The sequence below is a fragment of the Gymnoscopelus microlampas genome (genome assembly GCF_963454915.1).
Source record: "Gymnoscopelus microlampas genome assembly, chromosome: 5".
Classification (NCBI taxonomy): Eukaryota; Metazoa; Chordata; class Actinopteri; order Myctophiformes; family Myctophidae; genus Gymnoscopelus; species Gymnoscopelus microlampas.
In genome coordinates this window covers 17,930,892-17,956,945 of record NC_139942.1, presented here as the reverse complement: position 1 = coordinate 17,956,945, position 26,054 = coordinate 17,930,892, and the positions used below count along the sequence as shown (strand labels likewise).

Here is a 26,054-nt window from a genome sequence, read left to right as displayed (position 1 = left end):
ACGTACTGACAGAACCTACTATGCTGATTGGCTTCTTCTAGTTTGGCTTAAATTCTTCCCACAATACCTCAAGTATGTAGTTTCCTATTGGGGGAACCTGTTTGTCTGGAAAAAACTAAAAACAAAACGCCAGAACAGATTGGGTACTTAACCTCTACCATCTGGCACACGGTTTCACAGCCTCAAGGCCAAGACCAGCAGGCTTCCGGCGAGTTATTTCCACATGCCTGTATGTTTATACTGCACTGCCTGTTTGTTACTGCCTTCCACAAACAAACACACATTGCTTCTATTTTTCACTCCTAAATACAGTAGAGCTTAAGCGGCTAATTCATAATGTGTTTTACAATAATGTATGGAAGTTTGGGTCCCGGATAGACACCAAATGTATCTTTTGGGTATCAAAATGAGACAGTTTGGGAACCCTTGATATAGAATGTTGGCCATGTGCTATATGTCACCATTGTCAAAAGGTGTGAAAAGGAACATAATGTATGTTTTATTTGTATTTTTTATGTTTAGCTCACTGTCTAGAAGTCATATACTGTATACTTTACTGCTGACAATTTACAGTTTTATTGACATTTAAAGCAGCCATTGGTCTCCATTCATTCAGTAGCCTATACTGAATACAAACTGTTTTCAATGGGCTAAACATGCAATAACACTGGTATGGTCCTTTAAATGTCAATGTATTAATGTTGTGGTAATTATACTGTTACCAGAAAACAGAATTGAAGATTAACTTAATAAGGATTACATCGTGAATTGAATCCTGATCACAATATTAGTCTGAAAAATCACAATTGTATATTTTTCACCAATCATGCAGCCCACAGGCCAGGTCATGGACAAGCATGAGAGGGAGAATGAGACAGCTCAGAACAATGTGATAGCTCAGAACAATGTGATAGCTCAGAACAATATCAGAGCTCAGATTTTGAGCCTCAGTCATACAGTACTTAGTTGTGTGCCGGTGTCATGCTCAGTAAATAGCAGATCTATAAGCTCACATCGAGTCACGAATGTGACGCGTTGTGAAAACAATTATAATCCTGACCCATTGTTTGGGGAATAGTGTCTTATATATGTGTTAGTATTGAGGGGACATGTTGCACAACTCCATTAGACTCACAAGTCAGTGTCTAAATGATTTATGATCGTCTGGCAACACCAGACCAACCCCATGGTAAAGAAACCTGTTTTAATTGCAGTGTGGTCACTTGTCCAAACAGAATGCTTTGACCTTCTTAGTCATACTGTATGGTGAAATACTGCCTGCCGTGTACAAAATAGCACAAGTTTGCTTATTATATTGTTTGTTATACAGTATAGGGCAGGGATTCCCAATATGTGGGCCGGGGCCCACTGATAGGCTGTGAGGATATTGCAAGTGGGCCCCAAAATAATTAGCAAAACACTGAGATTTTAATGAGAATATAACATGTTGATAAGGATGAGGCCGCACTCTTAGCCACGATGCAGAAAGTTTTAATGATAAGAAACCAACGTTTCGACAATTACTGTCTTCCTCAGGGTTTTTGAATACATAATATAACATAACATTAAAAATGAACGCTACAAAAATGTCATGGGCTATTTATTTCTTTAAAACTTAAATGTGTCTCTTTCATGAAGATCTGATCTCTCACATTTTCTGGAGCATGTCAATCAATGATGCACCTGCTCACATGACCGGTGTTCTGTCCCCGTATAATGTGCCTTGGTGCGCTGAGGAGCCACTGTAACAGATATTGGAAGGAGTCCCGCACAGACAAAAAAACGTTCAAGCTACCACACAGCTATACCACACAGCCTCCACCATGTACACCAAGTCCTTGCTGGTAGCAACGATCCTGGTTCTGGGAGCAACCATGGCCTTCTCTGCACAGTGCAAACTTATCTGGTATGTAAGACATTTTGAACTGTTTAAACGTATTTGTGTGTGATTTGTGATTATTTGTGTGGGGGGGGGGGGTTCATTTGACAGTATGAGTATAGTGTTTTTAAGGTTTGGGGGGAAAACAACCCATCTATCCACACCTGTTGGACATAAGTCGTATAAGTACTGAGTTTGTAGATGTTAAAGCTGCAATCCATAAGTTTCAGGGCCTACCCATGCAGCTTTCGAACCCTGGTCGCCCGCTTTGGAGACCACAATTCTACCACTCCTTGGTCAAGGGAGATATTGTACTTCAGGCAGTACTACTTGTCAACCAGTAGGCCTAGTTGACCTACCCGACACCAGGGTCTAAATGTCTCAATGGAAGAGTAGGGAGACCACCTCCAACCAACGCAGATGTGCTAGTTATCTTGTAGTAACATACTCAATATTTCTTACGTTTTATTCATTAAAAGTTTGCGACTGTTTCATAATCAGCTCACTCTATTCTTTGTTCTATTCACTGAATTAATAATAATGCAAATATTTAATTGAAGCTAATGATTCGAAAAGCTTCACCTCTACTGGTGTATAAGCACAGACGCTGGCCTGTGTACCATTTAGATGATATGATATCCTGTGTTATCACTGTGTGAATGGGGTCACATGCATGTTAGACAAGGCCCTTGTGACTTTAATCTATTCTCATACTTGTCATGTTGGACACGCTCAGCGGTGGACAGTAACTTGACCACTGTACATAAGTACTGAGAATTCTACTGTCATATTGTATCACTTAAAGACAAAATAGTTTTGAATTATTTCTAAAATAGATGATCTACAGGCTTACTGTACATCTTGTCACGTCGCGATGCATTGTGAGCTTGTAGATCTGCTATCTTTGAAATAATGTATAACTATTATTATTAATGATCATAGTTATTGTTGTTATAATTATTACACTACATGTGTACTTTAGGATCTTTGGCATCCCGTGTCGTGACGTGTACGTCCCTTTGGTGTCTCAGATCAAGAATTGGAGGAACGTAGACAGCTGCATAGCTGGAGGTCAAAGCTGTCTGTATGAGGTAAAACTTTATCTGAAATAATTACTGAATGCTTCAATAAACACTTGATTAACCACATTAACCAAATGTTTGCCGATTTTTGCCAGATGTCCATCTATTATGACATGGCCAGAATACTGATGGTATGGTTCACGTGGTTAATCATCTATATCTAATCAAAGCTTTCAATTCTGTCCCAGTTGGTGTCCAGCAGTCCATACATGATCAAAGCAAAGCACACCTCTCCAAGAAGCAAGTTCAGCAATACATTTCAGATCATCTTCAATCCAGCAGAGGAGGACACCATGTGTAGAGTCACCGTAAGTACATCCTTTGTCAACTACCTTTGTCAACTAACTGGCAAATAGGTCACCTTTCAGTACATTTACCTATGGTGATATGTTTTCCAACTTGCATTTTATTAATTGTATCAACTTAGCAAAAGAAAAGTCATTTTGCACAACTATTACTTCAAAGGACAGATGCGTAGGAGTAGACAGCCAACGCATGAGAAGACAAAAAAAGAATCCCGTACACAACTATTTAATGCAGAAAATACAACGTTTCGGTCGCACTGGCCTTCGATAGGTATCTGAGTCAGTAGACAGACAGACACACATACTGTATTATATACTGTAGTAGAACTCAGAGAGGTGAGGTCCAATCAGGGAACCGTGCCAATCTGTTACCATGGAGGAGGATGGCCCATACAGGTAGTGAAAAACTATTTTACCCACTGTTTTACATAAAGATGATAAAGATGATTCTGACGGTGGTATTCTTCGTGGTAAGTCCACTGTAAAAAATGTAAAAACATGACCAAAAAAATACTTTTTAAGGAACAGAATAATTAAGTCTAATGTATTGGGTCATTGATTTAATTGACTTTCTTTTTCCAGGGGGATTCAATATCAGGGATCTTTGTTGACCCACTGGACAGTGACATCAACTACTGCAGCCTCCAGAACCTGATAGATGGTGAGTATTCCGACATGATGAGGAATCTGTGTGTGTGTGTGTGTGTGTGTGTGTGTGTGTGTGTGTGTGTGTGTGTGTGTGTGTGTGTGTGTGTGTGTGTGTGTGTGCGTGCGTGCGTGCGTGCGTGCGTGCGTGCGTGCGTGCGTGTGGTGTGTGTGTTTGTATTACTATACACATGTCCTCTCAAAGATAATATAACCAGACAAACGTTGTTTCGGCGGTTCTCTCGCATTAATAACAACTGTTACAAACACACGTCTGCTTTGCTAAAACAAGAATCTATCAGACTGCTACAGGAAGTCATGGTCAGTTATCGCATACCAGAGCGGAAGTAGGGGTGTGTGGCCAGGAATTCCGTCTATAGGGACACTGTCCTGGTCCTCTGGTCATTTTCATGGCTAAGGAAGATTTTTAGACCTAGGGTTATTTAAGTAAAAAATAAAAATCAGATCGGTATCAGGGTTAGGATTAAGCATTTAAGGGTTAGATTTAGGGTCAGGGGTTTAGGGTTGGGGGTTAAGGTAAAAATGGCATTTTAGGGGATCTGTTCACATTTGAATCACACGACACGACACAGGTTGAACAACCATTTTGTTTTTCATACAGGAAGTGGACTGTCAAAGGTAGACGGATACAAACATTTCACCAACGAATATATCTGTGTGGAATCCCACGCTCCTAACTGCACCATCGGCTGAGAGAAAAGCCTCTCTCTGGAGTGAGGCTAGAACAATACATCAGAGATTCCCAACCAGTAGGTCGGGGGACCACAGGTTAATTGATGATATACATATAATTCTGTATATGCTTTATTATTTACGAGTGTTAACATCTGCATTAAAGTATGATAACTTTTGTTTTGTCTGTTTCATTAACGTCACCTCTATGAATGACAGTTCATGACTGAACTGAACTGAATGAGTTACTTAATACTTACTATTGTAGATGAGCGTATGTGACACAGGTGAATGCTGGGTGGAGGAGGGGTTGATGAGCCTACAGGTGATGCTGGGGTGAATTGTGTGGAGCATTAATAACTGTTGCAGCAATGGTTGCTATCTGATCTTGTTCGAATGAATGAATTCATGTTTATTTTTGTGTCTTGTCTTGGGATAATAAGACACCAAGAACATAATTATACAACGTTACTCAATATGAAATGAGAGCTGCACGATAATCACAATTCGCAAAAGAAAATATTGAAATAACATTTGTAACCAAGCCAAAATAAGTGTCACAATACTGTATTATGTTCTCTTTGTTCGCTTATCGCCTTATCCCAAGCATTCTTTATGAAGTCACCATAAAGACATTTAAGTCTATCTGCATCACTTACAGTAACCACTTGAAGTCTGACTTTTGACATCTGTATTATCATTTTAAAGATATTTCTTTTAATGTGTTGCAGTTACTGAGAAGAATGTATCAGGAGTTGTCTGCCTGAACCAGCGTGCAGGCTTCACAAAATGTTTAAAGATGTGTAGATTGTTCACTCACTTTATAGCCTCGATCTCCAGGCTTTTATACTCACTTCATGGTGTGGGAGATATTTCAGGCTGCTCTTTCTACAACAGTTGTCCAGGAGAGGGTGCTAAATTATAAAGAGGAGGTGGTGGCTGAGTTGTTAACTTGTTCCCCCTTTTACAGCCAGACTGGTTTTCTTTTAATTTTCTTCTACAGTGATGCTAATGTGATATTTGGTAATGTCTGTGTGAAACAAACCCCAGCTAGATTTAAAAATGAAGCAGAATGAAAAACAATGAATGCACGGCTGAACGCCTTAAATATCACTGCCAATTTCTTCTTTATTTGGAGGTAGCCAAATAAAATAAAGAGGCCACCACCAGGGTCTAAAGAGTCCATGATTAAAAACTCACATTACAAACAAAAGAAGCAATTTACAAGTAAACACACAATCCAATGTAAAATTGCAAGACATTTCTTCTCAGACCTACATTTGACAGGGCTTAGAAATGGTTGAACTGATAAAAAACAAAACACAACCACTAGCATAGCATTCAAACATCTATACCTTCACCACCCGATCCGGGGACCCTCATTTAAAAAAAAAATCTAAATGACCAGATATACAAGCTCACAGCATGACACTTCGTGCCATGCTGTGAGTTTGTAAATCTGCTATTTTTGAACATTTTTAGAAAATCTTGAAAGTATTTGAAGATTTTTTTCTGGGGGTCCCTGGCACAAAACATTTTCAGATGGGGGACATTATTGGGGACAATAATAAGTAGGTTTACATTAACCTGACTCCGCCAAATGGGGCGGTATTGTGCTTTGTGCCGCGCTGCAAGCTTGTACATCGGCTATTTTTTAAACCATTTGAAAAATATTGCAAACGTTTGGAAAATTGTGAATAATTTTCAAATTTTTAACACAAATCTTCTCTTCTCTGCGTCCCTGGCACAACACTTTTTCAGAATGGGGTCCGCAGCCAAATATTTATCAATTTGGGGGTCCTTGGCACAAAAAGGTTTGAGAACCACTGTTTTAGCCTGCTGAAGCATGTCCACTCAGTGTACTGTCACTGGGGGCAGTGGTGTGTTCCACCGTGTTACGCTATACGTAGTGTGACTGTGACCTGCAGAAAATGTTCGTAGCCAAGCGTAGCCCTCTACTAATCATTTCATCCATTGAAACACGCATGTCGTGCAGGGAATGATTATCGTATCCTCCAAAAAAACAAAACTAGTTCACACCACTGGGGTGGCTGGTGGGCCATGAGTCCTGTGGTGGTCCTGTGGTCAGTGGTGGTCCTGACTGGTCTGGAGCCTGGAGGCTCGTGATTTTCTTAAGACGTAGACTGAAGCGGGCACCTGTTTGAGACTCAATGATCTCAGAGATCTGAAACACAGCAATATTGGCATCGTTGTTATAACTCACCAGCTTAATCCATTATGCAAAATCATTCATTTAGTGTTATATAAAACACATATCAAACTGGATGACCCATTTTTGATTGATTGGTTGGTTGATTGATTGATTGATTGATTGATTGATTGATTGATTGATTGTGTGTGTGGGGGGGGGGGGGTACCTTCTTCAGGACTGGCATCATAGAGGTTGCATTTAGTTCCTGGTTAGACTGAACAGTAGCCTGGAGTATCGCCAGTGCTGGGAACAAGTAAGATAATGCGGCTACTCATTATTGAACATATCATTATTCACATTTAAATAAGATTGTTGAATACATATTCTAATCTAAGGTTCAAGGATAATTATGTAGCTATGTAATTTACCACTTAGATCAGGTGAGATCATTGTTGAAATCAATGATGATGCCATGGTTACAGGGTCTGTTTGTGGGTAGAAAAGAATAGCCCATTGTTATTTAACAGCCCGTCTCTCACTGTAAATCAGTTTACACACACAAATGAACAAAGCTGGACATTAACCTTTTAAAAAACATTTGAATTCATTGTTTAAATAACTAGGCTACATGAACAACAGTTTCTTTGTGAGCTAAATAGGATATTTTCCCATAAGTTATCAAGAATCAAGTTTGGTTTATTCGTCACTCACTCATACTGCCTACAAGCAGCAAAATGTTGGAAAAGTTATTCCACTTTTTTGCTATCATGCCCTTAGAGATCTCTCTCTTATATCTAAATTGCTCATTGTGTAGCTAAACAATCAAAAGCCTACTCTGTCTCCTAAGGGTGTTGCTTGCCTTATTTGTTTGTCAAAGTCATGTGACCAAAACGTTATTGAATTTCTTAGATTTCAGAAATTCATTAAAAACGGGAAATGGGCAAAATAAAGGGTGTGCATCGTATAGGCATGGGTAAAGAACATCATGATGTATTTTGGTCTGTTTCTGTGCTTTTGTCTAGGATATACTGCATTTCAATCTAGACGGTCCCTAAAATGTTAAAACGAATATCCAATATCCAACCTGAAACCAACTTCACCACGGTGCCAAACACAAAGTAGGCAGTCTAACTAGGCTACGTTCTTTTTAGCCACCGACACCGTCTAGTATAAATGATATAAAGTGGACAGAATTTCCTTACCTGTCGTTTGTCCTGTAGACAGAGACAGAAAAGCAGCAGATATGAGCAGGAGCAGCATGTTGTATGCTAGTGTTCCCACAGTGCGTCTGTTTCCACCTGCATGAAGGTGTATGTGTATGTGTGTCTTCACTATCTTATAGCCTAAAGGGGTGTTGGCTGCTGGAGAACAATTGGATGCACTTTTGACGGTCGGACGAGCCTGAAAGTTATGACTCAGCAGACTCACACCTTCTATTTCCTTCTATGTCTTACAAAGAATATGAGGAACTTTGGTTTGGTTTTATTTGGGGGAAATATGAGCATTTCCTCATATGCATAAGCTTTGGGTCCAAACCTGTTTTATTAACCTCTATTATAACTTGACAGAGGATGGTAGCAGTAGCATTGCAATTGTATTGCACATCTATCAAGTCATGTCATTTTTATTTAGCACATTTAAAATCAACAGGAGTATCCAAAGTGCTTTCCAATCAAAGATAATTACATAAAAACATGATATGAGTGGCATCTGCTGCTGTTTCTAGGTAACCCTGCCATCCCATTTTGGGCATGTTATTATAGGCCTATATTAAAACTTTGTATACAACTTCACAATCGAAAATAGATCTACAAGCGAGCTTTTTACCAGGTTGCCAAACCTGGTCTCTATCTACACTCCAGCCTGTAGTCACTTTTTCCTCATTGGCTGGAAAAAGTCTCGCAAAAGTATGATTTTAAAGTTACTATTTGGAGCAAAGAGAAAAAAAGAGGTAAACATTTGAGCATTTGAATCAATATTATATACAATCAAATGAACATAGGCTGCAAGTCATTTATCTGATCATAATTCTCAAAGGTCAGAACATGTGTAGACACAAGTTATCCAAACCAACGCTTATATTAATAACTTAAAACCTCAGCATCATGCAATCATGGAAATGGTCTGTGAGTCCAGTGAATCACAGCAAACAGTTTAATGGACAAAACTACTGTTCTAAACTGTAAAGGTTATAGTTATAGTAATGATGTGAATGGCCAGATCAGAACATCTTAACCACTTAAACCCTACATAATTCAGCTGTCTGGGCTATTACTTGGTCAACGGCTTTTTTCCCTCAACACCAAATATCATTGCCAAAAATAGGCGATCTACAAGCTCACTAAGATCGACTATTCTTGCAGGATGTTCGCCTATTATGACATACCCAAAATAGTCATTCTACCATAGCTATTCTGTATATTTGTCTTTACACACTTAGTTATTATTATATAGGCATGATTGGTGATTATATTATCAAAAATCTCATTGTGTAAATATTGTGAAAGCACCAGTAATCATCCCCACAATATCGTCACAATATCGAGAGAGGTATATTTGGTTCAAAAATATAGTTTGTGCTGTTTGATTTGGTCTGTGTGACCCCAGCCTAGCGCTGCATGCGCCTGCTGCTGCTGCTGCTGCTCCTACTGCTGGATGCACTGGATGGATGAGGCAGGGTGGTCAGTGGAGGGGAGGTCACAGAGAGACCCAGACCCAGGTCCACTGCTCTGGTTGTGGGGGTCCGCGAGGTAGATGCTCTGGGGCTGCTGCTGGCTGAAGACCTGGAAGACCTACAACACACACACACACACACACACACACACACACACACACACACACACACACACACACACACACACACACACACACACACACACACACACACACACACACACACACAAACAAAAGAAAATAGTGAGATGATGATGTGGTGTGAGGAAAAATAATCCTTAACAAAATACTGTGTCTGTCTGTTTGGAGAAAGTGAATGAGAAACTCTATCCACTCCCAATACAACCACTGAGATGCTCCTAAAGGAAACATTGCTGATTCTGAACCTGAATCCTATTGTTGTGATGTGAGGAGATCACATTGGTTAGGTAGGCCTACACATGTGGTTAAAGATAATAATAATATAAAACAATAAATGCATAAAAAGAGCTTGTGAGAATACCTTATGCATTGTGTGTGTGCATTATGCGGCATATTAGGCAAGCTCTCTCTAAATACACAGAATACATAATACATTTTTTCACATCAAAACAATGGGATTCCGGTTCAAAGTCAGGTTGAAGTGTCCCTTAAAGCAAGACATTATTTGCATGTCGCAGATGCAGTTCATTGTTATTGATAGTGTTTCTTCTGTGCAGTGATATCTTTTACCCTGCTGTATCTACAGTACTTTTCTTGCCCTGGCTGTAACTGTATCTTAACTGCTATGCTGCCTTTGGTGACTATCTTATCTTACACTTAAAGGGATAGTTCACCCAAAAAATGACTACAATTGTTTTTGTCGCATTCCTAAGACAATAATTTGATGACCAGCGGACCGGTAGGCAGCGGTTCCGGTAGGAGACACTAAAGAGACTTTGTGTCTCCTACCGGAACTGCTGCCGGCCATCAAATTATTGGCTTAGGAATGTGACAAAAAATATATATATCCATGAATTCAGGTCTCCATTAGTCCCTTTAACCTCAAATTTAATCCGTTCAGTGATATTTATACAAACACCCGGAAGTATTGTGATAAAAGAGCATCAATGCCTGATTTTCGGATTATATAATATCAATATTTAGACTTTCAACCAAAGCGGGCACTTGTTTAGAAACCTGGAGGCTCGTGGAGGAAATCTCAGAGTAATTTTGGCGTTAAGTGGGGGTATTCTGATATCGAGTTCTATTCTAGACAGCATATTACATCAACGGTTGTATTTGGATCCTGTAAGGGACGTAGCAACCCTGTTGGTTTGGGCTGAGACACTAACCCGGGCGAGGCAGAGCTGCGAGGGGAGCTGGTCTTGGAGCTCAGTCTGCTGCTGGGGGTGGATGATGGAGGTGATGGAAGAGTCAAGTTGGCCTGGCAGACAAAAACAGCAAATGAAATCTAATGCTTACAACCATGGCTTTGACTTGACTCTGAAAGCATTACGAGAAAACCCAGTACATAGAATATCATGTGTCTAATAGAAACTACAGCCTTTCTCTTCCTGGAAGGTTAGTAGGGGTGTCACGATTCACTTACCTCACGATTCGATTCAAAATCGATTCCTAGGGTGCCGTTTCGATTAAAATTGCGATTCTGCGATTAATTGATATTCGATTCGATTCTGCGATTTATTGCGATTTTCTAGGGTGCCGATTCGATTAAAATTGCGATTCTGCGATTAATTGATATTCGATTCTGCGATTTATTGCGATTTTCTACCCCAAATCACGTTGCTTTAATTATACTAGAACATTTTAATATAATATAAACCATGAAAAGTTGAATCATACACTTCAATGCAGCCAGATCATGTCAGTCAGTCTTTCTGACATTGATTTCAGACAAAGTGCCAGTGAAAAAGGTACTAACTTATAAAAAAAAAAAATAAATAAAAACTTTTTTTTTTTAAATAAAAAATCGATTTTAATATTTTGATTCGATTTTTAAAATCGTGGCATTAAGAATCGCGATTTATTCATGAATCGATTTTTTTTGACAGGCCTAAAGGTTAGCATGCTGAAATATGAGCCATTGTTCCTTGCATTAATAATAGTAAAAAAAAAAAAAGAAAGAAAAAAGTTTGAAATCTTGTTTGAAATGACCAAACCTGCCTACCGATGATGTCACTGGTAGGCAGGTTTTCTGGACTGTCCACAGAGCACGGCTCCAGACACAGAGTGAGTAAGACAAGAATGGTGCCATCTTATAATGAGCATTAGGGAGGACCAATTATATGAAGGTTGAAAATGGGTGAAGTGGCCGTTTAAGTTTAACCCATTTAGACCCGAGGCCGATTCTAAAAAGCCCTCTAAATCCTGACCTAAGTTTTCTGAAAAACTTTAAATATTTATTCAAAAATTACAACAAATGTATGTTGCTATATACTGTACTGCAACAGGAACCCCAAAAGGGGTTTGCGACCTGAAAGGTATAGTTACAAATAGGGTTTCCCGCCCAAAATGGGTTAATCCAGGGATGTTTATCTACGCTATGATACCTGGAGAAAACACTTCTCTAGCTGCGTCTTCAGATCGGGGCTTTCCTCCATGGCGTCCAGCAGCATTCTGTTGAGCGTCTTGTTGAAGTCTCTGGTCTCTCTCAGTCTAATGTCCCGCTCTACACGCGTCTCCTCTCTGCTCTTACTGGCCGAGCGCACCTCCTTGGTCAGCCTGGAGCACTGCGAAGACATGCAGTGGTGGGAAAAAGTACTCCCATTTTTTACTCGAGTAAAAGTATCGATACTGCAATGTAGACATACGCTGTTACAATTAAAAGTCAGGAATTCAAAATGTACTTGAGTGAAAGTACAAAAGTATTGGTATCAAAATGTACTTAAAGTAGCTAAAGTAGAAAGTACACTCATTATGCAGAAGGTCCCATTTCAAAAGTTTTCCAAAAAAATATATATTTTGAAAATAGCAGATCTGCAAGCTCACAATGCGTCGCGATGCGACGCATTGTGAGCTTGTAGATCGGCTATTTTCAAATAGCCAAAGTTTAAATAGGGCTGAAGGGGTTAATGTATGTTTTGTAATAATAATCCAAATACTACAAAGTAACTAGTAACTAAAGTTTTAAAATAATTGTAGTGGAGTAAAAGTACAATACTTGGATCCAAGATGTAGAAGTAAAAGTATTGGAAATTGGTAATACTCAAGTAAAGTACAAAATAAATACCTCAAAATTCTACTTAAGTACAGTACTTAAGTAAATGTACTTAGTTACTTTACACCACTGAAGAAATATATACATGTCGATTGTCACAATAAATGCACTTTTGCACTGGCTCAATGAAGGAATTCATTTGCTTACTTTATTCATATTTTATAAATGTTTTAAAATGTCTATTGATTGTAAATAACTGGGGTGTGTGCATTGTAAACCAAAAAAAAACCGTAAACGCTATATACTGATCAGCAACCCCCAACACCAATCACTCTTACACCAAATCTCTTCACCAAAAATAGCTGATCTACAAGTTATTGTGAGTTTGTAGATGTGCTATTTTCACTGAACTTTCGCCCTCATAATAGGGACGCTAGGGTTCAAGAAGTTAGAACTGTGATAACCTACAGTATATTGTCATTCTGTGTTGACACATGAAACAATGAAGAGTGTTGGGTGTTTAGTGTACACAGTCCACAGATGAGGGGTTTTTCTCTGACATCATGTGTTATCTGAACACGACTCTGCCAGGCCTGTCACAATTATTACATAATCGCCTAATCGCAATTATTTCAGATAATCGCAATTATTTTGCAGAATCGTCATAATCGTTGAAAAACGTTCATACATGTTGAAACATTTTCCCAAAATACCAGAAATAGCAGATCAACAAGCTCACAATGTGTTTTACTTTTTTAAGTACAAAATGATTAAATATGTCAGTCATTTCTTTGTATATATAAGCTATTTGTCATATCTGCCCTTTATATTTGTTTTGGATAGTTAAAGCCTAAAAGGCAAACAGAAATGAATTTGTATTGATATGTGCAATGCCAAAAACACAATTAAATCACTAATCGCAATTATTTGTGTCTCAATTAATCATCAACTTAAATGTGTAATCGTGACAGCCCTGCTAATGGCACTGAATCCACACTCTTTACTGAGCCATTATGGTCACTGCCCTTCACTGGAACACCAGGCGGTACACGTAAAAGGGGCCGACCCAAGAACGCCCACGAACACCTGACGTAGGACCGTGGAGGGGGAGCTGAAGACCCTGTATGATCACCCCTGAGGCACTATAAAGACACTGACCTACAACAGACAGGAGTGGAATGCTGTTGGCCAACATGCCAGTCGGCGTAAAGGGCATTAAAGAGATAGTTCACCCCCAAAATGACTTTTTTTCTATCGATTAGTGACCCCATGGAGACTTGAATTCATCGATATTTTTTTAGTTTTTGTCGCATTCCTAAGCCAATAATTTGATGACCAGCGGACCGGTAGGCAGCGGTTCCGGTAGGAGACTCTTTGTGTCTCCTACCGGAACCGCTGCCGGTCATCATATTATTGGCTTAGGAATGCGACAAAAACAAAAAAAATATATACATGAATTCAAGTCTCCATGGGGTCACTAATCGATAGAAAAAAAGTGTTTTTTGGGGTGAACTATCCCTTTAAGTCAGTAAAGTAAGGTCTACTCTAGACTGCTGTAGTGTAATGCTGGGAATTTGAACCCAGGCCTCCCGCGCAGGAAGGGACACTAAAGCTAAACATCTTATCCACTAGCCTAAAGGGGAATTCCCCCCCCTTAAGTACAGTAGCACGTACTGTAGAGACTTTAGTGTGACACTTGATGCGGTGATGAGCGACGTGCATGTGTGTGCCGAGCAGCATCAAACCTGTTTAGTGACCCGGTTGAGTTTGTCCCTCTGGGAGGCCAGCTCTTTGTTGAGCTGAACAATGTGGGCCTGCGTCTGCTCTACCTGCTCACTCTGCACGTTCACTTCCTCCTGAACCACACCGTCCAGTGTGCTGTTCATCTCCTGGATATGGAGGGAAAAGTATATGACATGTTTTACTTAAGTAAAAGCAGGGTTGAGCTGTAGGGGGTACGGCGTACCCTTAGTTCTGACACCGTGGGAGCTGGGGGCGCGCGTGCACGCACCGTCAGCGGCGGTCTTTAACGCCTTAAAGTTTAAACAATAGCCTCTCAAGGTTCGCGCCGTCAGTGGCGAGCCGTTCTCAATAGCGTCTACCTGGCTGCTTTGCATAACATTAGGCTACTCGAGAAAAGACACAGACTTGAATTGAATGTGTTACATTCCTCTCACAATGACAGACAACATCTCTGCACTGCAAGGTGTGAAGGGGATCGCTTAGCAGAGGACCCAGTTCTCTGAGACAAGACAAAGACAAGTTGTCTGATTATTTTAAGTAGGCCTACTTATGTGTGGGTGAGTCTATGTAAAGGGCTTTTATATAAAATTAAAAGGAAAATAAAATAATTAATTTGAAACAAAAATAAAAACAACAAATTAACAATGCAACAATACAACAAAATAATAATACATATGATTACATTAATAATCACATGTTGAATACAGTATTTCAACTAGCACTGAGCTGAGTGGCTATGTGCGCGCACGTGCGCGCGCGTGACGTCATAAAATACAGTACCCTTAGTTCAAAAATCCACAGCTCACCACTGAGTAAAAGTATCAATACCACCAATGTAGAGGTACTCTGTTACAAGTAAGAAGGCCTGCGTTCAAAATGCTACTTGAGTAAAAGTACAAAAGTATTGGCATCAAAATATACTTAAAGTACCAAAAGTAAAAGTACTAAAATGTTTGAAAATAGCCTATGTATAAAATAGGGCAAAAGTGGTTAATGTGTGTTTTATAATACAATAATTTATATCTGCACTAACTAGTAACTAAAGTTTTCAAATAATTGTAGTGGAGTAAAAGCAGAAGTAAAAGTATTGAAAATGGGTAATACTCCAGTAAAGTAAATAGTCCTCAAAAGTGTACTTAAGTACAGTACTTGAGTAAATGTACTTGGCTACTTTACACCACTGTCTCCTGGATGTGGAGGAAGGTGGACCAACACACACACACACACACACACACACACACCCCCACCCACCCACCCACACACCCCCACACCCCCACACACCCCCACACCCCCACACCCACACACCCACACACACACACACACACACACACACACGTGAAGCATGTAAGTGGGAGGGGGGAGTTGTTGAACCAGTCTATTGTCAGCCTGCCCTCTCATTTCACAGGAGAATGGAGAATGTAAACGATAGCACAGCAGGGTTATCATTACAAGCTATGTAACTAAAGACAAAAGATAAAATGAGGGTAGAGGACATTCTAGTGCAGGGCAGCACACGTGAGAGGCCGGGTAAGAATTACGGGAAGGAAGGCCAGACAAACAAACAAAAGAAAAACACATTTAGAGCACCGTTATTAGTTTAGAAGCATTGACCTTCCATTTTTCATAATAAAGCAAAACTGACTCACACACTCTTACTCAAAGACCAGGGTTTTCCAAAAGGTTTCAGTTCAAGACCCAAAAGAGAAATTCCCGGTACCCAAAAATAACACAAATATTTTTGAATAATCTACTTAAAGAGTAACACTTCTGGGTTCATTTTTTTATGAAGTTGAATGGTCTTATATCGGACTGATCAAATGAAAGATGTGGGTCTCCTCACGCATTAGGAGGACAACGAGAGCGCCACAGAACCAAGGATGTGTGTTGTCAATGAGTCTAACATGGTTAATATGTAGTTTGATGTTAAATAGGCTTATACTGTATACTATAGGAGGGGGGCGTGTCTAATCAAATGAATATGCAACATCTCAATATTTATACAAGCAACTTAAAAGCTGTCTGGGGTGCAGTCTGGGGTGCACACAATAGGCTGAGTAGATGACATCAGATGTGTTCAGAAGTGAAATACCCATTTAAACCCTATTTTAAAAAAAGCAAAGATAGCCGATCTACAAGCTCACAACGTGACACGTTGTGAGCTTGTAGATCTGCCATTTTGTTATTTTTTTGTAGGAAAGTTTTAAAAACGGGATATCTACTCCCAACCCATAAAAGAGGGTCCGTAACCCAAAATGGGCCCAGAACCCTGTCATAATGACCTGTATGTCTTCCTGCAATTCTCTGATCTGTCGTTTCTTGTATTTGAGTTTCTCCTCAGCTGCTCTCTCCTGCTCCTCCAACTTCAGCTTCTTCTGGTATTCTGCACCTAAAAGAACACACACACACGAACATACTGTAGTGGGTCCATTTGGGTCCATTTGTACACTCGGACACAAACCCAGGTCCCCAGCACGAGCACCAGAATGTCAACTAGTGACCTAATAAAGAAAACCCATTTAGGCGGAGGATTGTGTTTTAAGCTTCATGAAATACCTTTAGTCAAGGATACCAACTACAGCCACCACAGTTGTGTTAGTTGTTGTAATACTGTAGTAGTAACATAACATTAACAGAACATTTTATTCACTAAGGCTGTGTGCATCAAAGCGTTCAAAATGCTCATCCAAACACACAAAATAGAGAAAAATCCAGCTGTCTGAGACCAGATAGTGACGCCAGATGTGAACGTAGAGTGCAGAATTAGACTATTAGTACCACTTCATGGTGTTCCTAGCATAGCATAAATGACGTGGGGATTCCATTGAAAACAATCCAAACATACACTGAACAAAAAATAAGCCTTGCTTATGAAATGCAGCTTTAACACTTTACAATTTACTTGAACATTCTACTTTGAAGAATGAGGATGCTATTGTATTTATTCTTCCTTTTGGGCGGTCCTTGGAATCAATCAAATACGAAGACATTGATATGTATCATACCAACGTCTTCATATTTGATTTATTGTTAGAATGATAGGTTGAATCACCGGGTAGGAATTGAATCATGAAATTAGCTGTGCTTCCTTCGTCCAGTAAGTACTAGACTCAGGTACTATGGTGAAGGCTTTGCAGTAGGAATTGAGTAGGAGTTATACAGCACGTACTAGACTCAGGTACTTTGGTGAAGGCTTTGCGGTAGGATGCGTTACAGCTGTTGATGAGCTGCAGTGTGTTCTCGAACGCCGTAATCTCCTTCTCCATCTTGCGTATTTCGCCGTCCAGGCTGTCTCCCTTCCGCTTCAGCTCCTCCCTCTCTTGGGCAGCCTGGTGACCAGCCAGTCAACGTGTTATAGCATACTCTAAACCACTTAAAGTTAGTGATATCCTTTTGGTTAAAGCATTTTTCTTTGTTTGTTTATTAAAAAGTTAAACGCCCTTTATTCTGATAGTAGTCATCTGATAGGTTTTTTTTGCTCAATAACAGAGATCTCCTGTCTCTCCAGCTCTTTAATAAACAGAAAATACATTTTCAGTTGGGTTTGCAAATTTCATCCAATCAGGAGAGAGTACCCATTTATCAGATTAAAAAGTTTAGTGTTCCAGTTTCAATTTTGTCTGCTCATTTCTTTGTGTCATCACTTCCAATTTCACTTGTTTATCCTGTATGAGTTCTCTCTCCTGATGACTAAAGTTGGTATCCCGACCTGAAAAGGGCATTTTCTATATGCAACACCACAGAACTTGTAGATCAGCAATGTTTTGTATGCGTTTTTGGAACTTGTTGAACATTTTTTTTAAATGCTCGCCTATAATCACATGCCCAAAATAGGGGCGCTGGGTAGAAAGGTACAAATGATACTTGACCTGCAGTAGAAAGTAAAATCTTTACCTTTATGACATAATAAGCCTGTGACATCTCCTCTTCACCTTCAGGAGCGGCCATTGAAAAGGTCAGAATCTCGTAGCGTTTCCTCATGATGTCGATCTTGGACAGTCTCTCATGCACCTCCGCACTGAAAACGTGTGTATAACATGTTTGTTTGGGGGGGATGTTAAATATGTATCATTTTTTATGAATACTCAAATTTAATACAACCACACAAAAGCATCATTAGAAGACCGCACTGAAAACACACTCTATTAAATCAAATTGTTTTTCAATTTAAAATTTAAACCAATTAAGGCCTGTCGTACAACAAAACTCTAAAATCTGCTCTACTACAAGATCAAAAATTATCGCAATGCCTTGAGAGCTTGTACAATAGATCTGCTATTTAAAAAAAAAATGAAATGTGAAATTCTTTTAATCGATTTTGACATAAACGGGAAAATTCGGCGGAAATAGCAGATCTAAAATTGCGACGACTTGTGAACTTGTAGATCGGCTATTTTCGGCAAAGAGATTTGGTGTAGAGGACAAAACAATAGTGGACCAAGTACATAGCCTACCCTGGTCAACTAAACATTAGTTCACTAAGCACTGTCAAAATATGTCAGTCTTGTCCAAGGCTCTAGATCCAAGCTCTGGCACGTCTGCGTGAAAAAAGCAGGTGTTCCTGTACCTGATCCCCTGTCTCTCCTGGTCGTTGATCTTGATGTGCATGCTGAGCACCTCCCTGTGCTCCCTGATCTCCTCCTGTCTCTCCTTCATCGCCTCCTGCATCTGCAGCCTCCTCTTCTCCTGGGACAGGACGCCGTCGGCGTGCTCGTACAGCCGGTCTCTCTGGCGCTTCACCTGCAGCCTCAGGATCTTCTCTTCCACCATGGTGTCCTGATGGGGTCAAGAACAAGGCATGTACCACTGGTTTCTAAACTGGGGGACCCCCCCCAAGGCATCCTTGAGGGGGTTCCAGGCAGTGTTGATTTCGTCGACTAAAACTATGACATTTTTTTTGTCGACTACCTTTTTTCACTGACGAAAACTAAATGAGAACTAAATAAAAACTAAGCTATGATGACTAAAACTAAGGCTAAATTGACAATTTTGTCAACAAATAAAAACGAGACTAAAATGTTAGTGAGGGACGAGTGGAAAAGAGATCAAGTAGAACTAAGACAAGTCATTTTATGCTTGGTTGCGCTCGGGTGTTGCACTCTTAAAATAGCAGATAAACAAGCTCACAACGCGTCGCAGCGCGACGCGTTGTGAGCTTGTAGATCTGCTATTTTCAGCATGCAACCAAGTGTAAAATCAGCCATTACCGCCAAAAATATATTTTGGCACCGCCAAAATATATTTTTGTCTACAAAATCAACTGTAGTTTTAGTCGACTTAAATGTTATGATATTTAGTCGACTAAAACTAGACAAAAACTAAAACATTTCAGGTGACTAAAATGTGACTAAAACTAAATTAAATGTTATTCAAAAGACTAAGACTAAAACTAAACAAAAAATTGCTGTCAAAATCAACACTGGTTCCAGGGGGTCCCCAGCTAAATGATGGATAGCTAGGAACCAAATGGAACCAGTCTGTAACTCTGAGTTATTGGGATATATTGTGTTGTGTCTAGCTAATACAACCTTTACAGGACGGTCCATTGGTGAACAGTCAACCAACCCTTAAATCCGTTTGATAAGTGTGTGCCGGTATGCTATTCCCGTTGGTAAATTATGCAAACCGCAGCCCCATCGCCTGTGATCTTTAAATAATTTCACAACAAGGCAGTCGCGAGGCACACAATGACAAGTGTGTCGTCCACGTTGTCATACCGTGGTGGACAGAACAGGTTTTAGGGATGCACCGATGCACTGATAATGTTTAAAATAACAATTTGTCCGATTGTCGATACTGATTTGGTTTTGGTTGTTAACTGTTCCAATACGCCGATAGCTGTCAACGAGGCAAATACTGTCCAATACCGATATGTGGCCGATATATCAAAATGTCCTATGTAAACATACATTTTCAGCAGGAATAGCATACACTTTTCATACTGATCCCTGGCAGCGGGCGGTCTTTGCAGTTACCTGTTTCTTGAGTTTGAGCCTCTTCAGCTCCTTGTCTGTGGTGTCGTTGAACAGCTGCAGCTCCTCGATCTTCGTGGTCAGATCTCTCTTCTCCGCTCCCGTCTTCTCCGATGCTTTCCTCATGCAGAGGATGTCGTCCTGCCGGAAGAGCGGGCGAGCGAGTGAAAGGTTGCGTGTGTGAGCGACGCGTGTGAAAAGATTGTAACGTCAAACAACTTCCAACAGCGGTAAGTCTCAATGAAGAGCGTTTTTTAGGCTTCGTCACAATTATTACATAATCGCCTCATCGTAAATTATTTGAGATAATCACAATTATTTTTGCATAATAGTCAGAATAGTTTCTATTCATCTGTATATATTTATCTGTTGAAAAATAGCTGAAATAGCCAATCTAAAAGCTTGCGACGCATCGCGATGTGACACGTTGTGAGCTTGTAGATTGTCTATTTCTGCTATTTGTTTAAAATGTCATGCCACTTAATTCAATCATTCATTGCAATTATTAGTAAAACTAATCGTGAACTAAAATGTTGACATCTGTACCTCCAGCTGCTTGAGCTCAGCCTTCAGCACTTTGTGCGTCTTCTTCTTCTGGTCGACGGCGTCGGACAGCTCGCTGGTCTTCTTCTCCAACGTCTCCTTCTCCTCCGTGCTGACCTCGCCTTGCAGCCGAGCCAGCTTCCTCTCCAACTGCTGGATCTGGAAGTCCTGCGCGAGAACAGGGGAACAGAAGAGGGGACAGTGATCTGATCAGATCTGATCAGATCTGAGAGTGGCTCTGGGAGGAGAACCCGAATTCTTCGGAAGAGACTTCATAAAAACTCATCTTTCTGGAGGCCTAAAGAGGAGCTAGTACCAGTTTCCCTGTAGACAGACGACCCCCCCCCCTCCCCTTTTTTTGGTACATACTTTTTATTTTATTTTATAATGTTTTTTTTGTATATAATTAGGGTGGTGTAACCACCCTCCTCTATAAGTGGCTTTTGGCAATTATGTACACCGCCCAATCCTGCACCGTGATTGGCCAATTATGTACCCTGCAAAACCCTGCCATTGTTAATGCAAATCGATACTTTTGCAATTTGTATACACCGAGAATTCTGTACACAGTAAAACTCTGCCATTGTTAATGCAAATCGATACTTTTTGATTCGCATGACACTAGCTGTAATATCAGCCAATCACATTACAGCTAGTGTCATCACCACTAACTGTAATGTGATTGGCTGACTTTGCAAATTCAGGACTGTGATTGGCTAGCGAAACACATGACACATGTGCAGCCCTATGAATAGCAGTATGGACTTTTAAAAAAGTCATTTATCCTTTTTTAAAAGTGAGTCACTGTAATGACCAATGTGACCACACCACCCACTTCACACTGGGTGTGATTTTTTATTTTCTCATGCCTTTTTTGTACATAATGGTATATATTTTTTCCTCTGTATTCTTATGTTGATTTTGAACTGTTTGGTTGCTACTATATATGCTATGAAATTAATTCAAGGACCCCAACGGAAACAAGCCCGCAAGGACTTTTTTGGCCGGACCTTTTAGACAAAAGCATTATAAATGTAACTGTGTTGTTTTACATTCTTTTGCCTAATAAAAATTTCAATCAATCAATCATATCAATTCGAATTCCACCTGTGCTAGGGATTGACCAAGATATGGCTCCTACGCAGACATACTATATTGGTCACATGTTCTCAAGTTTTTTGTGTCATGGATTTGTTTTTCTCAACCACAAATGTGAAGAATGCTGTCGTGGAATTCAATCAGCAATCGATGAGGCACATTGGAGTCGAGACAAGATTCTAGGTGGAGGTGGTTATGCTTTATGTTACATGATATCATGGTCGGAAGTACATTAACACTCATGACAGTGGTACTGTAGTTCTGCCTCGAGCACAGGGCAGAGATCATAGTTATACTGTAGCTGCCTGAAGGACAAACTGAACCATAACAAGATCTACTGTACCAAAACAATAGCTATTGTTGTCTCTGGGCCTAGTGGAGACATCTAGGCTCTTACAAGCTATCAAATATCATAATGTATTGTAGAAGTATTATAAGTGATGGTATAATATAGAGGTTAGATATAAGCAGCCATATAACTTATTCCTCAATGCCATATACTGTGTAGATAGCATGTTGTTTACACAGATGCTGCTGTAGGCTCATTTTGTTTACCTGGTATCCTATAGTTTCAAATGTAAATAATAATAATAAGGGTAATAATAATAATAATAATAATAATAATAATAATAATAATAATAATAATAGCAGGGAACCAAGTACGGACCACGCTCAATGAAGTATAAGTAGTTATGGCGTCAATTGCTTTAACCCAGGGGTCTTCAACAGGGGGTCCGGGACCCCTAGGGGGTCCTCAGAGCTACTACAGGGGGTCCACCAAATCTTTGTGTGATATGATTTTATTTTTTACCTTAACCACTTGAACCCTAACATCCCTTTTCTGAGGAGAACTTTGGACAAAAATAGCAGATCGGCTATTTTTTGGCAACGAGTTATAGGTGTAGAGGGAAAAAAGAGCAGACCCAAGTAAACAAAGAAAGTTTAATCTGAAACAAAATGTTATACTATATAGAGGGGGGTCCCTGCTTCATCTCTCTCTCAGCTAGGGGGTCCTTGGCCTGAAAACGTTGAAGACCCCTGCTTTAACCACTTGAACCCTATTGTCCCTATGTTATAACAGGTAAACATCGAGAGAAAATAGCAGCTCTACTAATGCTGTGAGCTTGTAGACGGGCTATTTTCGGCGAACACAGATTGGGTGTAAAGGAGGTTCCCTGGGGCAGTGGTTCTCAACGTGGAGGTCAGGGGACCCCCAGGGGTTCTTGGGGGTGTTCCAGGGGGGGGTCCCCAGCTAAAGCAGCTAATATAACGTCACAATCATTTTAACCACTTTATCCATTTATATTAAAAAGAGAAAAAAGAAGCGCTACAGGGATCAGTGGCTCCAATAGACAGGTGCTCTTTGGTGACAGAGGTAGGAACATATGAACAAAAAAGCTTTTCAAAGAAGTACTGCTTATAAGTCTCTAATGGTGTGGACTGCAGACTTGCAAAGAAAAGACAATCCAAGCCAAATAATATATTACGGATTTATTTTGAGCAGTGGCGTCAGTTCAGCAAAAGCTAAGGTATGGCAGGGTTAGGGTTGCCAACTCCCAGAGATTGATAGGTGTCCCTTATTGTTTTGGGGGGGTCAAACCACCCAAAACCCCCGAAATGCATAGAAAACTATGCATTATACCTATAACACAATACAAACACAATGGTCTTACACCTGCATTAGGCTACAATACATGATTATTTTAAAAATACAAAATGAATGTATTTTTATTTTTTCTGGAGCCAAGGTATGGCACCTGCCATACCCTCCCATGTATGGGAGGGGGAAAATAGCCAATCTACAAGCTCACAACGCCTCGCGCTGCGAGGCGTTGTGAGCTTGTAGATCTGCTATTTTTCCCAATTGACGCCCTTGATTTTGAGCAAGGCTACCATATGAGGGTTGCAGTCCACAACTCCATACCATTTGGAAGTTAAGCAGTACTTCTTTGAAACCCTTTTTTGTTCATATTATCCATTTATATGTTGGATATTCAAAGATAGCAGATGTACAAGCTCACAGCGCGTCACTTTGGGCCACTCTGCGAGCTTGTACATCTGCTATTTTTTCTCAAACGTTTTTGATTTAAAAAAACAAACATTTTTTTACCACAAACCTTCAAATATGGGGGTCCCTGGCACAACATATTTTCAGATGGGGGTCCGCAGCCAAATATATCTCAATTTTGGGGGGCCTTGAGATGAAAACAATCGACGACCACTTGCCCTGGGGAACCTTATTGCCGTGGCAAGGAGCTGGTGCTGACTGCTGTGCCTGGTGATCCTATATACCTGGTTGTACATGATCTCCTGCTGCTTGAGCAGGTTGTGGTCCAGTTTGTTCAGGTGACTGTCCAGACCAGCCAGCGTGGCCCTGCTCCCCGTCAACATGGCCACCGCGTCCTTCTCTTTGGTCCTCAGGGCCTGCAGCTCCTGTTTCTCACGGAACAGCGCCTCCCGCTGGCGCTGGAGCTGCACGTCCAACTCCTGCAACATGAGAAGAGCTATTTGATTTGTTTGTTTGTTCAAAATGTATAAAAAAATCTTTTGAAAATAGCCGATCTACAAGCTCACAACGCGTCGCCATGCGACGCGTTGTGAGCTTGTAGATCTGCTATTTTCAAATAGCCGAAATATATACAGAGCATAAGTGGTTAATGTATGTTTAGTAATACAAATCTAGATCTACAAAGTAACTAGTAACTAAAGGTAGTGGAGTAAAAGTACAATATTTTCCTGTGGAGTAGAAGTAAAAGTATTGAAAATTGGAAGTAAAGTAAAAATACCTAGTAGTACAGTACTTGAGTAAATGTACTTAGTTACTTTACACCACTGGACACTTGTTCCGGTATTATTCCATATACACCCTGAGTTCTGACATGGCCCATCAGGATTGTAAATGTGAATCTGTTTCGTCACTTGTTTTGCCTTGTTGTTAAATAAAGGTTAGATCTAACACAAAAAAATAAGCATGAGAGATCCTATGTATGTAGGCAGCATGCTTGGATTCACTTGAAAAAGGTACTAAAATGGGGCATGTAACTGGTTACATATTATGTTGGTATGTTGTTCAGACAGATGCTAGGTCTGATGTTTACCTTGCATCCTTACTTGAAGCATGAATTGTTTTTCTTTGCTCTCTATTTACAATACTTGAACATGTCATTTGTTGATGCGGGTTCATGCCACGTTCCTCTGAATCTGATCTTACAGGTTGTGTTAAATGCCTAAATAGCAGGGATGCGTATATATTGACATTTTGTCTGTTATCCGATTACTGATTAAATGCAGGGTGAAATCAAACGATTCCAATACTGATACTGATATTGCAATACAAGTTTCCAGTAGGGTTTACCATAGACTTGTTACACAGTAACTGTGATTCTGGAAAACAGTGCACTCTTATTACCTGGTTTATAAGGCCAACTGATGTACATTCAGTTCGAACAACTTCAATGTAATAATAATCATAATAATAACGCATCACACTTAGGTAGTGCTTTTCTTAGTAGGGTTAGAGCTAAAGAGACTCAAGGTGGATATAGCCACCCTTCAGGAAACACGTCTGGCAGACTCTGGTTCACTGAGGGAGAACGATTACACATTCTTCTGGCAGGGGAAGAGCTCCGCTGAGCACAGAGAACATGGAGTAGGCTTTGCAGTGAGAAACACCCTGCTGAAGATGATCGAACCAGCCAGCAACGGCTCAGCACGTCTCCTTACTCTCCGCCTCAACACCTCTGAAGGCCCCATCACCCTTGTCAGCGCCTATGCCCCCACCCTGTCTGCTACATCTGAGGTAAAGGACGAGTTTTATGAGAGCCTCGCAGTCACCATCAGGGGCGTTCCCAGCCAGGAACAACTCATCCTCCTTGGCGACTTCAACGCCAGAGTGGGCGCAGATCATGACTCATGGCCATCATGCCTAGGACAGTTTGGTGTGGGCAAGGTGAATGAAAATGGTCAAAGACTACTGGAGTTCTGTGCGTATCACCACCTATGCATCACCAACTCGTTCTTCCAGACCAAGCCCCAGCACAAGGTTTCCTGGAGACACCCCCGCTCAAAGCACTGGCACCAGCTGGACCTGATCCTCGTCAGGCGATCCTCCCTCAGAAATGTGCTTCTCACAC

General features: G+C 40.4%; 3 protein-coding genes across 3 annotated transcripts in view; 1 reads left to right on the top strand and 2 right to left on the bottom strand.

Moving 5' to 3' along the window:
• Positions 1 to 1,823: 1,823 nt before the first annotated feature.
• Positions 1,824 to 5,034, top strand: LOC311044972 (uncharacterized protein; the record flags this gene model as incomplete). Its single annotated transcript, XM_084056780.1, has 5 exons — positions 1,824 to 1,906; positions 2,862 to 2,970; positions 3,150 to 3,269; positions 3,849 to 3,927; positions 4,534 to 5,034. The coding sequence occupies 5 exons, from the start codon at positions 1,824 to 1,826 to the stop codon at positions 4,623 to 4,625; spliced, it is 483 nt and encodes a 160-aa protein (XP_083912906.1). The 3' UTR covers positions 4,626 to 5,034.
• Positions 5,035 to 5,712: 678 nt separating this feature from the next.
• On the bottom strand, positions 5,713 to 8,219 carry LOC311045639 (uncharacterized protein). The gene is made up of 4 exons (XM_084057594.1): positions 7,959 to 8,219; positions 7,185 to 7,241; positions 6,983 to 7,059; positions 5,713 to 6,789 (listed from the first exon to the last, which is right to left on the bottom strand). The coding sequence occupies exons 1-4, from the start codon at positions 8,014 to 8,016 to the stop codon at positions 6,634 to 6,636; spliced, it is 348 nt and encodes a 115-aa protein (XP_083913720.1). The 5' UTR covers positions 8,017 to 8,219; the 3' UTR covers positions 5,713 to 6,633.
• A 546-nt stretch (positions 8,220 to 8,765) lies between these two features.
• The window catches only part of ccdc39 (coiled-coil domain 39 molecular ruler complex subunit), a 31,562-nt gene continuing 14,273 nt past the window's right edge, over positions 8,766 to 26,054 (bottom strand). Inside the window, exons 10-20 of the mRNA XM_084057879.1 lie at positions 24,214 to 24,408; positions 20,827 to 20,991; positions 20,284 to 20,421; positions 18,876 to 19,084; positions 18,203 to 18,326; positions 17,478 to 17,637; positions 16,591 to 16,697; positions 14,314 to 14,457; positions 11,961 to 12,140; positions 10,743 to 10,834; positions 8,766 to 9,548 (exon numbers count right to left, since the gene is read on the bottom strand). Of these exons, the coding sequence (XP_083914005.1) occupies positions 9,365 to 9,548; positions 10,743 to 10,834; positions 11,961 to 12,140; positions 14,314 to 14,457; positions 16,591 to 16,697; positions 17,478 to 17,637; positions 18,203 to 18,326; positions 18,876 to 19,084; positions 20,284 to 20,421; positions 20,827 to 20,991; positions 24,214 to 24,408 (1,698 nt within the window). The 3' untranslated portion in view covers positions 8,766 to 9,364. The remainder of the gene's footprint in view (positions 9,549 to 10,742; positions 10,835 to 11,960; positions 12,141 to 14,313; positions 14,458 to 16,590; positions 16,698 to 17,477; positions 17,638 to 18,202; positions 18,327 to 18,875; positions 19,085 to 20,283; positions 20,422 to 20,826; positions 20,992 to 24,213; positions 24,409 to 26,054) is intronic.

What these genes read in the sequence shown, in the direction of transcription:
- LOC311045639 (XM_084057594.1), bottom strand. Translation starts at nt 8,016, where the DNA reads ATGCTGCTCCTGCTCATATCTGCTGCTTTTCTGTCTCTGTCTACAGGA. An exon ending in GTCTACAGGACAAACGACAG is followed by an intron (nt 7,242 to 7,958) that starts GTAAGGAAATTC and finishes ACCCACAAACAG; the next exon opens with ACCCTGTAACCATGGCATCA. An exon ending in TGATGCCAGTCCTGAAGAAG is followed by an intron (nt 6,790 to 6,982) that starts GTACCCCCCCCC and finishes GCTGTGTTTCAG; the next exon opens with ATCTCTGAGATCATTGAGTC.